Genomic DNA, 15,347 nt, shown 5'->3' on the forward strand with positions numbered 1-15,347 from the left:
TCTGCCCTTGGTTTATACCCATCCAGTGCTATTGGCTTTAGCCATGTTTTTATTGTCTTAAAACCACTATGCCTTGTGTTAGATTCTTTCTGCATAACATTTATGTGTCAGTGATGCACAGCTGCGTCAAAAACAGGCAATGTCCATTGAAATTGTCTGATTTCCCCAGTCACAGATACAGTACTTGGAACTGCCCTGCAAGGTGTTGTCCCCTGTGTTGGGGGGTGTACTGCTGCAGAAAAAGGGGCAAAGTGGTCTCAGAATGGGCCCTTCCCGTGTAAAAGTTGACAACACATTGAAATACAACATAAAAAAAAAGGACCATGAAGACAGTTTTCAACAAAATGTTCTCATCTCAGGGAACATGGGAGCTGGCTTGCCCTGGATGCACTCACCAGCTGAATTTGTGTTCCTTTCCCCATCTGTTTGCCATGTTTTCATCTCATACAGTTTTGTTCACACAGGGAGCATTCTGGAGAAGTAGCAAAGGTCAAGTGATAAATCTCCCTCTTTCTCTCTCCTTCAGCTGCAGATCCTTACATGTTTGCAGGCATTTCCTTTATTACAAACTTCTGCAGAAGGAAATGTTGGGAGGGACAGTCAGTGTATTTGAAGCCTAGCCTGCTGTTTGTGTTATCTCCTAGATCTTTTCAGGGTGCAATGCCTCCTTTGGGTCCCTTAATCAAAGGTGTGTTGTTTCCACTTGGGTGGACACACGAGCAAGGTCTGCTGCAAAGAGGCTGCTCTTGAGCTAGCAGGAATTCCTTGGATGGGAATTAGAACCAAAAAAGGATGTGTACAGGAAAATTGAAAACACTACTAAGCGAGCCTTTGGAAGGGAGAAGTGTTAACAGCTTTCATTTGGAAAACACTGTATATTTTCATTTTGGCCCAGGCATCAAAAGCTCAGAGGAGGGAAACAATGGAAAAGTAGCCAAAATAAATGCCCTTCTGTCTACCAGGAAATGGTGGTGAAGGGTGACTTAAGATGGTCTGTTTAGCTATCATTAAATCTTGTGTGTTTGTCTGATTTTGTTTTTATTTTTAGCAAGACAATGAAATACTCATGTCCTGTGTGCCACTGTGCTCTTGAGACAGGCAGCTGGGAACTACTACTTTGCCACTGCGTTTGCCATGCTGGCACAAAGCAATGGACCTCAGTGATCAATAAATCTTGTATTGACCATTAAAAGAAAACATACATTAACTTTGGCATTTCCTTCCAGCTGAAAATAAACAAATACAAAATGCCTGCCTTGTGCTACAATTTTTAATTTGAAGACTGTTGGAGACATTTGCAGCTAGTCCTATGTAAACACTGGTAGATTCAGGGTGCACTCGGAGGTTATTTCCTGTAATAAATATTGCAAGAACACTGGAATAATTTTCTCTGCAAGCTATTTCTGTCCTAATTTTACTTTCATAAACTTTAGTTTTAATATTTTGGGTGGCCTAGAGTGAATGTTTACATTGTTGTGTTGTTTGTATTTGTTTAGCTTCTTATTTTGTTCTCTCTTTGATAAGAAGAGGCCACTTTTGGACAGAGTGGAAATGGTGTGAAAGCATCACAATACTCTCTCAGAGTACTTGAAGTCACCCACCCCTTTACAATGTGCCTGTATGCATGAAATTTAAACACTTAATAGCAAACTGCCATGTGAATGGTTATACTGGTTTCACTTGAAATATAATGGCACCTAGAGAAGTACTTATTGGCAGTTGGCTTCCATATGAATTGGGAGTTAACCAGGCATTATCCAAAAGTAGCTATAGGAATGTTGTTACAAAATCTGGGCACATACGCCATGTTCTCTGTGGGTTTTGTGTGTTGTCTGTGTGGGTTTTTTTGGTGGTTTTGTTTGGGCTTTTTTGTCTGTTTGTTTTTCTGAAGAGAAGACTTTGGATCCGTATGTTCCTGTGTAAGGATTAACCTGATTACCTGGGAGATCAAATGTTGGATTCTCATCTCGCTAATGCTTGTATATGTTTGAAGGGACTTACTGGCATTAGAACACAAACTCTTAAGAAATAAATCAAGACCTTTTCCTCTATTGCAAACTGTTGTTTTATACAGCCACATAGGGAGGTGGGAACTGTGGGTAAGAGATCTCCACTTGAAAACTATGAATCCAAAATCCACAAAACATATAAACTTAACTGGATTTGTCAGTCATTCCTTGACTTTATAAGCAAAATCTGAGTAATTTGGTTTGTATGATTATACAGTTTTGACATCACAGGCTTCACAGCTTGGTAATGGTGGGTTGCACAGTCTGATCTTTTAAGAGTGAAGGGTTTCAATGATGATTTAGTAGACTTCTGTCTCATTTATTAGTGTATCCCCCAGAAAAGTATAAATGCAGCTAAATTATACAGCTAGCTTTAATAATTCAAGATCTGGTCTTTGTTTGATCCTCAAGGCCAGACCTTGACAGCAACTGGACGGTAATAAGAGAGCAGATCCAGATGGAGTCCATGGTTCTCAAAGGACTTCTCCCAAACACGAAGTATCAGTTTGCCATCCGAGCAGCAAACTCCTTTGGCTCCAGCCCTGCCAGTGCACCGAGCGACGTCATTCGTACATTCAGTGAGTACAGCCACCTTTTTGTTATTAAAGCTAAAGAAAAATGAAGTATATCTGTAAATAAAGTGTATCTGGGGTAGCTGTGGAGGCCTGCTGGTGGAAATAGTTGCTCTCCAGGCAACCTCCATTCAGACACCTCTCAGTCCTGTCTGAGGAACTTGCAGCAAGCACCCTATGAAAGCCCAGCCATGAGCAAAGATTTGAAAAGACCCAGGCAGCATCACTCTCATGCCATTTCTTTGCTCTGGTGGTCTTTAACAGGTATTTTTGGATCAGTACTTTCTGAATTTTGTGCTGGCTTCATGCAGTACTAATAAATGAATATCATGGGGAGAAATGAGAGAGACGAGTCTATTGTTCATTTTTCCTGTTCTTTGAAGATGAACCTTATATATTACATTTATAATTTCAGCAGCTCAGAAAGACCAAATCAAACTTGTACAGTTGTCTGAGGAGTAAGACTCTTAACTATTAACCACAGTCATGAAAATAATGATATGAGGAAACAAGCACCCCTTTCTGATCAGAAGCTGCATAGCAAAAATATTAGGTGAACCTGCCAATATACCAACTTGTTAACTATTATATTTACATTTGTGTAGCAATATAGACCCTGCACACTGCAGTAAGTGTTGGTCCAGGTTGGGCTGCTGGGCTTCCTCAGGATGCAATCCTCTGCCAGTACTGGTTTCTCTGTAGGCTGACTTTAAGGAGTTGTTGCTCCTCATCACACCCAAATTCACAGCTTGCATGTGCGAATCCCAACCAAGCCAACACAGAGCATATTGGAAATCACAAAAAACACATCTTCTAACAGCAAAAAACCCAATGTCACAATGAGAAACAATGGAGGAAACAGAACCAAAGCCAGTAAGGTATGGGGACTAACTGAGCTATGTCATTAATGTTCCAAACTTTTTCTATAACAGTGTGTTATCAGTACTTTTAAGTTTAAGTGCCTTTTTTTCTTGTTTTCTCACCCTCTCAATTGCAAACCATCTTTAATTAACTAGTGAAAATGAGCAGCAGTTATTCAGGTAGGACTGTGAGCTCTGCAAGAAGAGTTTGCATGCTGCAAAAACATAAACAACATGCTTAGTGATCCACAAACTTAACCTGATAAAGATTTATTTCTAAACTGCCTCTCTGTTGTGGAATCCCTTTTCTCATTGACTCTAATATGGCAGTTTCCATTCCTTTTGTCCCTCTGTCATAAATTCAATTACTTGAACAGTTTGCATGTAGTTTGCTGTGGCTGCTGAGCTCCTAAGTTTAACTTCTGAAGTAAATGTTTGTGAAAACCTTGTGCAGTATACTCTGGAGTTCCTCAGCCCGTGGATCGTCCAGGGTCAACTCCTGCTGCCTCAGGCACACGTGTGCTCCTTGGTATCTTGTTTATCTTTGGATGCAAGCAGCTGCATCCTTTGGTCAGAAAAGATAAAGTGTTTAGCTCTGTTAATAAGGGTGGAATCATCCTCATGCTGTGCTTATTTCTGCAGTACTCCAGGGAAGGCACTTTGCCTTAGAAACTGCTTGTTCTGCAAAGGCCTGCCAAGATGTCTCTAGAACATGGGTTTCTGTCATTAGAGCTTGGAATCAAATTCACATCTGGTGTGCATAAGCATTGATTTCTAGAGAGGTTCATAAGGGACATTAGCTTGTCTCTCTATGCCTTGATCAGATCTGAAAATTCTGTATATTATGCATTTTGTACGGCTCTTTGATTGGGCTTAAAAAGTGTGTGCTGGCCCAGGATAGGCACATTGGTGCTGCAGTGGCTGAGGTTGGTTTCCCTGCTCCAAGAGCCTGGCAGTGCTTGGCAGAGACCCTCATGAGCAGGCAGAGCTCCTGCAGGCCAGGGCCATGTCATGTCCGTGATGTGCTCCAGCCCTGCTCCAGGCCTCTTGTACTTGGGGCTACTTTGGCCCTCTGGACTCTTTGGCAAATTCAAATGTTGTTCTTTTGTCAGTGTACTATTTGAAAATAGGCTTAAAAACTACATATAGCCTCTACCCATGAAAACCTGCATTATCTTCTGGATACCTGTTGTCACCTCAACCAGATTCATGCAGAGCAAGGAGTGTTGCTCAAAAGTGTCAGGGATGCATGCCTTTAGAAATAAATTATTTGGTTTTCTGAAGGGAGGAGTGTAGCTGAGATGATAGTCTAGCTGATAGCAGCTCTCACTTGTCTCTACTTGTGATGTCTGTGTAGGAGACTGACTTGATGTTAACCAGACACACAAGTACTCTGCATATTAGTACAAAAGCTAAACTTTTGTTGGAGAAAATTGTTCTTCATTAAAGCTCTGCATAGCCTGAACATTTATTTTTTTTTTTCCCCAAAACATTAAAAACTTCTGAAGAATGTTTCAAAGGACAAGTTTCAGAAAAAAAAACAGGAACAGAAAAAACCCCAAACTACACACTGTGCTCAAGGGCATCCAATTAAAACTCACTCCTAATTCACATTATGTATCTGAAGGTACCCTCCTGCTTCTAGCTGCCAGAAAAACCAGAATTTTGGTCCAGTTAATCACTCACTTCAGTTGCTCAGGTGTTAGTGTTCATCAGATTTGAGGTCCTCAAAGTTTTGTGGTTTTCATCAGTCTCTGCAGGAGGGCATGTGCCATTCACAGACACCTGATAGTCCCCTGGGGCTGGCTCAGGTGGTACCAGTTGCTTGACTGTCTCAAAGTGCCAGGGAGTGACCTCTTAGTCACCTGTGTTTTTGAAAAGGTGCCAGACAGTTGGTATCTCTGAAACTGAAGCACTGCTTTTTTTCAGAGTGCGCATCATAAGAATTACCACCTTCATTATTACCGTGGTTCCTCCTTCTACCTAAGCAGTGAAACATGCCACATGCCACAGATTTTTGATGCTATTTTCTGACTGCCCATGTATTCTTCAGAAATTCCTGAAATATCTCAGAAAGCTGGCAGAAGTTATATCTGACTCCTTTGCATTACATTTAGCTCACATGGTGCCGGCACTAAGGTCCTTAGTGTGTTTGGATTTTAAAAATTTGCAGTTTTACGCTTGTACATGCTGGATTTTCTATGCATGACTTGACATAAGTAGTGCTTTTCTGATGTTTATTTTAATTAATTAACAAATTCCTAACATTACCTCAAATGCAGAGGACCTTCAGGGTCCCTGATGTCTTGCACAGGTTCTCTTGCAGCTCTTGCAGGCAGGCTGAGGCAGAGATGAGTCCATGCTACTTGGGGATGTTTTCTGTTGTGGTTTATCTCATTCTCACAGGTAGTTCACTCATTTTGTTTTTAAAATGGGGCTGGATTTGCAGTACTCTTGACTGCATTGTTTCAGGTCAGCATAGGAAAACATCGTCTTGATTTGCTCCACTAAAGGGATGCTGACAGTTTCACCTAATGTGACAGACCTCCCAAGGTCCTTGAAAATAGAACATGTGGCCTTGATTATAAGCAGTTACCTCCTTACCTACTAAAAAATGCATGCTTCGTTAATTGCTCCATTTTCAGGGAGTAAAGAGAGGGCAAGTTTCCCCAAGGGTTCTCATTTATTTGTGATTTGGTTTCATTATTTTTCTTCTAGAGGGAAATGATGCAATAAATCAATTTTTTTTGTTGCCTTTCTTAATTACAGTTGCACATTGTGGGCATTTCACCTACATGGTTGCTGGGATTTTGTTGTATAAAATCTTTCGAAATATCATGGAAAATTCACTGGAAAATAAAAAATTGTACATACTCAGTTTAGAAACAACAAAATAAACTGTCCCAAAGAATAAAACAAAAAAATGTCATCACCTGCATTGCTTAAATACCCTTCATCTCCTCGGGAAACAGATGGAGTTTGCACTGTGCCTGCAAGGTCACCAGCCTTGGGCTTTACCAGACCAACAGAGGAAGTGTCTTCTGTTAAAAATACCTTCCTGCTTGTCTCCACAACAAAAGTGACAGAAGTGACTGCTTAAGCAGGGCTCATCCCTTCCTCTCCTCCTGGCTGTCACTGCCAGGATCACACAGGGCAGGGCATTGCCACAGATGCTTATATATTCTGCATGGAGCTTGAATGTGTCAGCTGAGGCTCAGGCACAAAAAAAAGGGCAGTCTCTGGGGCCCAAACCTTGATTTAAATGATGGTGATGTGTCCTGGAGGTAGTAAATGGAGAAGGTTTTCCACAGAACTGTTTCCCACACACGTCCAGAGAATTTACAAAAGCAGTGTTGGTAGTTGTAGGGACAGTGACAAAAAGCAAGAGACAGGCCAAGCGACATGCAGGGTCACACTGTGAGTCATTGAAAGGCATAAAGCGTGTTTTAAAATGTTACTGATGTATTTTGGATTAAGACCTTTTGGGGGGTTCTGGATGAAGCCAGTCAGTCTGTTAACAGTTCCATTCAATCTGTCTGTGTTACAGTGCCCCCTGTACTACCTCCTACACTCTCTCATGTCTCTTCATCAGTATGATGATGGCAACTTATTTAGCAGAACAAAAGTTTTTGTGGCTTTGTACTTGTTTTGAGAAGGATTTCTTTAGTATAACTTAATGCCTAATTATTTGGAAAGAAGCTGTCCAAAGTTCATGACCCCCACAAGTTCTTCAATTATTTGTAAAACAGGATTATAGGACCTGGTAAAAGGTCTTACTCAGACTTCATCTCCTTGTACACTGGAACACTGATTTAATTAAATATAGCCTGCTAATAATCTCTGCAGTCATTGTTCCGGTATTTGCAGAATACCACTTTGGTTAATTGTCCCTGATTTACCACCCATTACGAGATGAGCTCTCCAGAAAAGCAACATATTGCACTTAGGAGATGGGCTGATGTCATGGTTTACCTACAAAAAGTCCTGTTAATTTCTCTGCATCCTGTTTTGTAGTTATATTGCATCACGTCACATGTGGCTATCATATTATGTCCAGTGAGCAAAGACGAAATGTAGGGAAGAACAAGGCAGCTGAGAAACCACTGGTCTCATCAGTTCTGCGTGTACTCACTTGTGTAAGTTCAGACATGGTCAGGAGTGAGTGCATCCAGCAGGTGCATTGCTACCAAGTGCATTACATGTTACCAAAACTGCTCACAGATCAGCAGGTAGAGCAATGTAGCATGTGCTGGCTCAAATGCAGATAGCTAGAGTCAGGAAGGGGAAAAATTGGAGAGTTGGAGACCTCTGGATATTAGGACATCTTCTGAAGTCACACTTATTCTGGTGTGACTTACATAGTGAATGTCTTTGAAGAAGGGCCTCAAAGCAGTCTTTCTACCAGACACAATAAGCCATACCTTCTTTGTTCTCTTCAGGCTCTAAATGTTGTACCAGTTCAATAACGTGAAATGTACCATCATCCAGTTTAAAATAGTGGGTACATTTGGTCTCCCAAGGTCTTCTGTTGCAAAAGCATGGAACATTTTGATCTGCTGGATGAAAGAGGCACACCTGCTGTTTGGAGAGCTGCTACTCTCTCCTAAGCTACCACATCTCATTGCATGCTGGTGGTTATTAATGTATTTTAGTGATGACCACTCAAATCAGGAGAGTTACAATTCTGTGAAACTGGCATGATATTAAAATCATACCCATACATGCAAGTGCATTTATCTGAATATTAATTCCAGACCTATCATTTTCCTATGTGTGAATATATGGATACTTCATTTTCTGCATTGCTTCACTCCTGCCATCCATATAGAACTTCCATCCTATTAAGCCAATAGAACATTGGATTGGAAGGAAAAAGAAAGGACAGTATTTTGACCATAACAGATGTTTATTTTGTAGCTTATGACTTCTAAGTTAGAAAATGGAGTTTGTGTATTACAGCTTGTTTGGATACAGATTAGATTATTTCCCTTGACACATCATTGCGAGTTTTCCCTTCTTTATTCCCAAATTATCTATATGGCTTCCACTGCTCTTCGGCAAATTATAGTTTCATACACTGAAAGAACAAAATTAGCTCTGAAATACTTTCAGACATAATATAAAGGCAATAAGTAATAGTGCTGGAAAGGATACAACTTCTAAAATATCTAACTAACTTCAGTCAGGGATTTTGTTTGGCTTCACCCTAGGGAGAAGGGAATGGAAGTTTCTTTTTAAGGGACTGTTCCCTGGGCAGGGCTTGATGAGTCTGGGAAGAGATCAATAAGAATACCAAGAATGAGGACCTAATTAGCATCGAAGGCAAAGGGATCAGTAACCAATAGGAAACCAAATACTAAGAACTGTGTAACTTAGAACCAATGAACCAATGGATTTCTCTAGGTTTTGACTGTATGTGAAAAATCTAGTAAAGAGCCATGTGTGATGGAATGATTTTATCTGCACAAGTACAGGCAATGTGTGGATGAAATTTTCTGTTACACATCCTGGCCAGAATAAAGTAATGCCTTAATTCTCTAATACTTAAAAAATGTTGTTGGAGAGCTTTTGTTTTTCCTGTGGTTTTGGTGACAGTAGCATGGACCTGATTTAAAAGCAACAGTGTTCAGGGAGCTGAAAATTGCTGCAAATGCTGGGAGCTGAGTTAATGGTGTCCCTTCCCATGGCGTTGAGCTGTGAGCAGGATAAAGCTGAACATCTCTTTCCCAGCCACTGGCTGCCAGAAACCATTGAAGTGGATGATGGCTGCAAGCTAAGAACATTTTATGAGAAACAAATGGCCACAGAGGTCGGGGGTGACTCCCTTGGTGAGGAGTGGAAGTGATACTGAGTAAAGGCAAAGGGTTGTTTTGTGTGGACATAACTGCTAACTGCAGCATAATGAGAGAAAGTTTTTGCTTAAAACTGATATTCTCCAGCAGTACGGTCAAGGGCATACCTGGGCTGCTCTCCAAGTGAAGCTGTTGTACACTTGTAAATCTCGTCTCTGAGAAATAACTTGCAAAAACTGCAGGACTGGAACTTTTGCAAAGGGGGAAAAGAAATCTCCTGGCCAGGTAGCATATGCTCAGTCTAAGATGGTTGCCCACAGAGCACATGGTCAGTCTGAGATGGCTGTCCCAAATAAGATTAAAAAAATAAGGGGGTGTTAAATGGCTACCCAAAAAGAGAAGCACATTTTTGCTAAGGAGCTGATAAAGGTGCCACTTGCCTTGAAGGCTGAAACAACAGCTTGTCCTCAGGGCTGAGGCAGAGCTGATGGCCCAAAAGCAACTAGCCCAGAACCCCAGAAACCTATTTGTGCAGAGCTGAAGGGCTTTAGAATGCAAATTAACATCTTTGGGGGAAGCATGGATGCCAATCTGGACGCAGTGGTGGGCCACCCTGAACATGACCTCACCCCCAGGGAGGAGTTTGCACCAAAGCCAGACTCCTCCCCACAACACTGAACTCTGCCCACCTGTTAAAGATGAGGCGGCAGAGAGGGAGGCAGAGCTCCCTGACCATGGTGTTACTGATGCCACCTCCCTTCACACCTTGGAGGAGGGGGATAACTGATTGGAGCCACCCTCTCTGATAATCACCCTCAGGGCTGCTCTTTCTTAAGGCATTAGCATATGATGGAGCAGAGCTGATGGTGATAATACCACACCCTGCAACAGAATTAACTAAGTTACAAAGGACAGAGACTCTTTTGAAAATTTTACTAGTGTTGGAAAATTAAATAAAGCTTTCTGAAGAAAAAATGCACATGGCAAAGAGCTGTGTCTTTTAATCAGAATGCATACTGTTGCATGAGAAGTTTCCTTGTTGGAAAGGGGGGAACTGATCCCTCCATCCACTCCAACATGTGATAAAAATATTGGGAGTGTAGGGGAAATGGTGACCTTCCAAACAATGTCTGAGAGGGAGCTGGTACCCTGTTGGCTTTTTCCCAGATTATTGTTTTTCATTCCAAAATTTAAAGATCAGTACTGAGACAAAAAACTCTCAGAACCACTCCCAGAAGGTGAGCTGGGAGTGGGGGCCAAATTAGAATATCACAAAAAGCTTACTAAAAATGCATGGAAGTTTAGTTTCCCTGTATTTTCAGTGAAACTTTGCGAACAGTGTCCAGTGTGCCCAGGTGGCCAAGAAGGCCAATGGCATCCTGGCCAGTCTCAGGAATAGTGTGGCCAGCAGGAGCAGGGCAGTGATTGTCCCCCAGTACACGGCGCTGGTGAGGCCACACCTTGAATGCTGCATCCAGTTCTGGCCCCTTCAGCTTAGGAAGGATATTGAGATGCTCGAATGCATCCAGAGGAGGGCAGCAAGGCCTGGAACACAAGCCCTACGAAGAACGACTGAGTGAGCTGCGTGGTTTAGCCTGGAAAAAGAGGAGGCTCAGTGGAGACCTTATCACTCTCTACAACTTCCTGAAAAGAGGTTTGGGTCAGTGGCGGGTCAGTCTCTTCCCCAACCACTGACAGAACAAGCGGTCAGCATCTTATGCTGCACCAGGGGAAGTTTAGGCTGGACATTAGAAAGAAATTCTTCACTTTAAGAGTGATTGGGCACTAGAATCATCTGCCCAGGGAGGTGGTGGAGTCACCATCCCTAGACATGTTTTAAAAAAGACTGGATGTGGCACACTGTCATAGTTTTGTTGATTAAGTGGTGTTAGGTCATGGGTGGGACTTGATGATCTCAAAGGTCTTTTCCAACCTAGTTAATTCTGTGATGCTGTGATTCAGTGAGCTGAAAATTGCTGTGAGTGCTGGGAGCTGAGTTAAGCAGTGTCAAGGTGTGAGCATGATGAAGCTGAATATCTCTTTCTCAGCCACCAGCTGCCAAATGCTCATTGAAGTGGACAATGGGTGCAAACTAAGAACATTTTATGAGGAATGAATGGCCACAGAGCCATTCTGACTCCTTTGGTGAGGAGTGGGCGGGATATGTCATCTGCATCAGTGGTGGCAATGACAAAGGTTTCTCCATGAAGCAAGGTGACCTGCCTTAGAAATGTGTCTGCCTTCTGCTCAGCAAGGAGCATTCCTGCTATTACCCCAGAGGAACTGGAGAGAGAGAGCGCAAATCCATTCGGGGTTGCATTGTTGATGCAAATTTGAGTCACTCTGTCATAGTGAATAAGAGTGACAAGGGCATTCTGTCATCTTGGTCCCAAGAGGACCAGCAGAGTACCCAAGCTGTTCAACCTGTTTAAGAAGGATGATGTTTGCTGGTGTGTTGTGAGGAAGCCTCTGAACAAGGGATGGCAAGAAACCCAGAAACAAGGCTCCTAAAATCCAGTGACTCTCAAATGCTGCAGCAGAAGTGCCAGGCATATTGCTCTGAAGAAGCAGGGCACTCAAAAGAACAAGGAGGAAGCAGCAGAATACAAAGCTCTTGGCTAAGAGAATGAAGAAAGCCAATGAGAAATGCCAGGAGCAAATTGTGAACTGGAGCTGGCTTTCTTCGTTGAGAGCTTCTACATCTAAATCAAGGCAAGGATTAAGGACACTGTATGTGATGCTAAAAAGATATTGTACATGGTATTACAAATAAATCCCTTTTGTGATGAACTTTAAAAAAAAATTCCAACATTAAAACCAAAATAAAATCATCACAACACAGAACAAAAATGAACAATTTGCACAAAATTCACTCCTTGATCCTTCACCACAATTACAAGAAAAATTCCCCATGATCATTATAACACTTAACACTTTTCAGTACTTGTTTTGCCCATTACTTCTCCCAGCTACTGTCCTTATCTGAAAATCTTCATGATTGTCCACATCCTCCAGTAAGAAGACTGGGTTAACCCGGGCCAGATACTAGGCCTCTACCAAAGCCACTCTCTCTCCGCTCTGCAGCTGGACTGAGGAGAAAAAAATTAATGAAGGGTTCAGGTGTTGAGGTGGGCACCTGTAGAGATCACTCATCAAATATCATCATGGGCAAAACTGGCTCAACTTAGAGATATGAAGGGAATTTATTACTAACAAAAACAGAACAGGATAATGAGAAGTAAAATAAATCCTTAAAAACACATTCCTCCACCCCTCCCTCCCTCCCAGCTCTACCTCCTACCCCAGCAGTGCAAGGAGACAGGGAATGGGGGTTGTGGTCAGTTCATCACCCAGGACTTCTCTCGCTGCTGAGGGAGAGGAGTCATTCCCCTGCTGCATCCTGGGGTCCCTCCTGTGGGAGACAGTTCTCCATGAACTTCTCCAGTGTGAGTCCATCCCATGGGCAGCAGCACCCCTCTGCTGCATTGGGTCACTCTTCTGGGAGGTGCAGTCCTTCAGGGACAGGCTGCTCCAGCCTGGGAGCAGGGCCCTTTTCCCACAGGTCTCCCACAGGCTCCTCTCAGGCACCCCCCTGCTCTGGTGTGGGCTCCTCCAGGGGCTGCAGGTGGATCCCTGCATGCCTGTGCACCTCCCTGTGCTGCAGGGGCACAGCTGCCTCACCAAGGGCTGCACCAGGGGCTGCCAGGGTACCTCGACTCTGGTGCCTGGACCCTCCTCCTTCACTGACCCTGTGTCTGCATGTTGCTCTTCTCACATGTTGTCATCTCCTACTCTGTCAGGAATTAAAACTGTGCCACAAACTTTGTTTTGATTTCTTCTCAAATGTGTTATTACTGGGGCATTACCATCATTTCTAATTGACCCAGCATGTCCATTTTTGGAGCCACCAGGGATTGAGTTTGCTGGATATGGAAGAAACTTCTAACATCTTCTCATAGAAGCCACCCCTGTAACCCTGCCCTGCTACAAAAACCAGGCAATGTAAAACCAATCCAACTACAAATCATATTTGTAATGCATATATTTGTGGTTTTACGGACTGAAACTCTTTTTTAGAAATGCATGTCTTACAGAATCACTGTTTACCAGAGAAGGGGATTCTGATGCAATGACAGGTAGGAGATGCAGCTTGATCATTGTAGGTTCCTTCCAACCCTGCTTTGCTGTACTGTACTCTACTCTGTTCTACTCTGCTCTACTCTACTCTACTGTACTCTACTCTACTCTTCTCTGCTTTAATCTCACTGGCTTTCTACCTGGCATAAAATTGTTCTGGATGGTGATTAACCTGAATGACTATAAAAGTGAATAGTAGGAGTAAGAGGGTTTTTTTACGTTTTGATTTCAGCATGGTGAAATTCATTCCAGTTTTTGTGGGACTGGGACCAGTTAATGAATGGGCAGTCTGATTCCGTAATAGTAATCCTTTGCCTGTGCATTCACAGTCAGTAGCAGAAATAATCTGGGTGTAGTTTGTAGTTTGCCTCATCTTGTTACCAGTCATAGAGCAGAGCTCTGTGCCTAGCTCATTTGGTTGAACTCAGTGCTGAATACCTCTATTTAATGTACAGATAAAATATATTATTTACAGATGACTAGGTATACATGTTAGAGTGGAAAGACTTACACACATGCTGTCCCAGTCCAGCATGCTTTCTTGGTTGCAAGTGTGGTTGCCTCATTATCCCTACTCATTTGTTTCTAATTTTTCTGTATGGTGATGTAATGTGCTGAGCCCGTTGATAAGTAACCCCTGCAGAGCATAGGGAGTGTGGCCAGTTAACCAGCCAGGGCACACATTCAACTCTGGCGCACATATGTTGGATTTCATAACTGCCTGCCAGGACTTCTGGGTTGCAATCACAGCAAAGGAGGAGAAAGTATAAAAAGATTTAGGTAAGTACACTCAGCTCAGTAGAGAGACTTCGTAAACCGAAGGTTGCTTATGCTGTTTATAAGTGATGGAAAAATATTGTATGGAAAAGGCAGATGTATGGGTCTGTTCTGTTAATGGTTTAAAGATATCTGTTCTCAGCCTCACTGAAATGACAAGTAACTGTAATGATTTGGTTACTTTTTCTGTATTTCTTCATGACCTGGTGAATTTTAATAGCTAAAATGCACAAACCATGGTTTAGGCAGAATTTGCTATGTGAAGTGCAGAAAAGTACAGATTCTTTCTGTGAAATAGAAATGAGGATCTCCTTACTGTTCAAACTGTCCATTCCCAGCCCAAAGTCCTCCAAAGCACAGTTCAGCACTCTGGGAAGTGGCAGAAGTACATTATGTACTTGAAAAACACATGGTCATAGAATCACTGAATATCTGGAGTTGGAAAGAATCAACAAGGACCATCAAGTCCAACTCCTGGCCCTGCACATGACAGCCCAAATAATCCCACCATGTGCCTGAGAGAATTGTCCAAGTGCTTCTTGAGCTCTGTGAGGCTTGGTGCCATGACCACTTCCCTGGGGAGCCTGTTCCAGTGCCCAACAACCCTCTGGGTGAAGGTGTTTGTGCATGTTTCCTGTTTCAAGGTGCTGACTATTTTAAAAAATAGTCTAAGAATACACATAGGACATTAATTTCAGGACTTTGAAGTCAGTGGAGGTAGATTAAATCCTAAACAGAGTGTATCTTACCTGTACACATCTCTTTTGCTGTTCCTATTTATTATCTCTCTTGCTGTTCCATTAAGGCAGATACAAGACTGTATTTCCAAAAGGGAAAAGCTTGACTTAAAAACAATTCAGTAATTAGAATGTTGTCCATGCCAAAAAAGTCTGAAACCTTTGTCCTGGAAAAATTATAAATACAAGTCAGTTTGCAGAGGGAGAACTGACGTTTGCCTGTTTTATTTGTTTAATCACCTAGTAAGTGACTAAATGTAGGTCTTCACTTGGTTTTAAGCTGTGTGTATATCACTTAGACAGGATCTGCCATCTCCAGACTGAATACACTTGCATTGTCTGTACAGGATGAACATTAGCATCAGTTCACATTTAAGTGTTGTGAATCGGGGGAGTGGTAAGATCTGAATTGCTGTGAGCAAAGAGAAAAATCTATATGAACTGAATATGCCCGTTATGTCTT

The 15,347-nt window shown here is 42.3% G+C and overlaps 1 protein-coding gene and 1 pseudogene across 3 annotated transcripts in view; both read left to right on the forward strand.

Moving 5' to 3' along the window:
- EGFLAM (EGF like, fibronectin type III and laminin G domains) overlaps nt 1-15,347 on the forward strand; it is a 75,665-nt gene that overhangs the window by 28,258 nt on the left and 32,060 nt on the right. For all 3 annotated transcript variants that reach the window (XM_038125257.1, XM_038125260.1, XM_038125259.1), the window contains exon 7: nt 2,421-2,587. In XM_038125257.1, coding sequence (XP_037981185.1) covers nt 2,421-2,587 — 167 coding nt within the window. The remainder of the gene's footprint in view (nt 1-2,420; nt 2,588-15,347) is intronic.
- On the forward strand, nt 3,431-15,344 carry LOC119695252 (annotated as a pseudogene).

This window comes from Motacilla alba, chromosome Z (genome assembly GCF_015832195.1).
Source record: "Motacilla alba alba isolate MOTALB_02 chromosome Z, Motacilla_alba_V1.0_pri, whole genome shotgun sequence".
Classification (NCBI taxonomy): domain Eukaryota; kingdom Metazoa; phylum Chordata; class Aves; order Passeriformes; family Motacillidae; genus Motacilla; species Motacilla alba.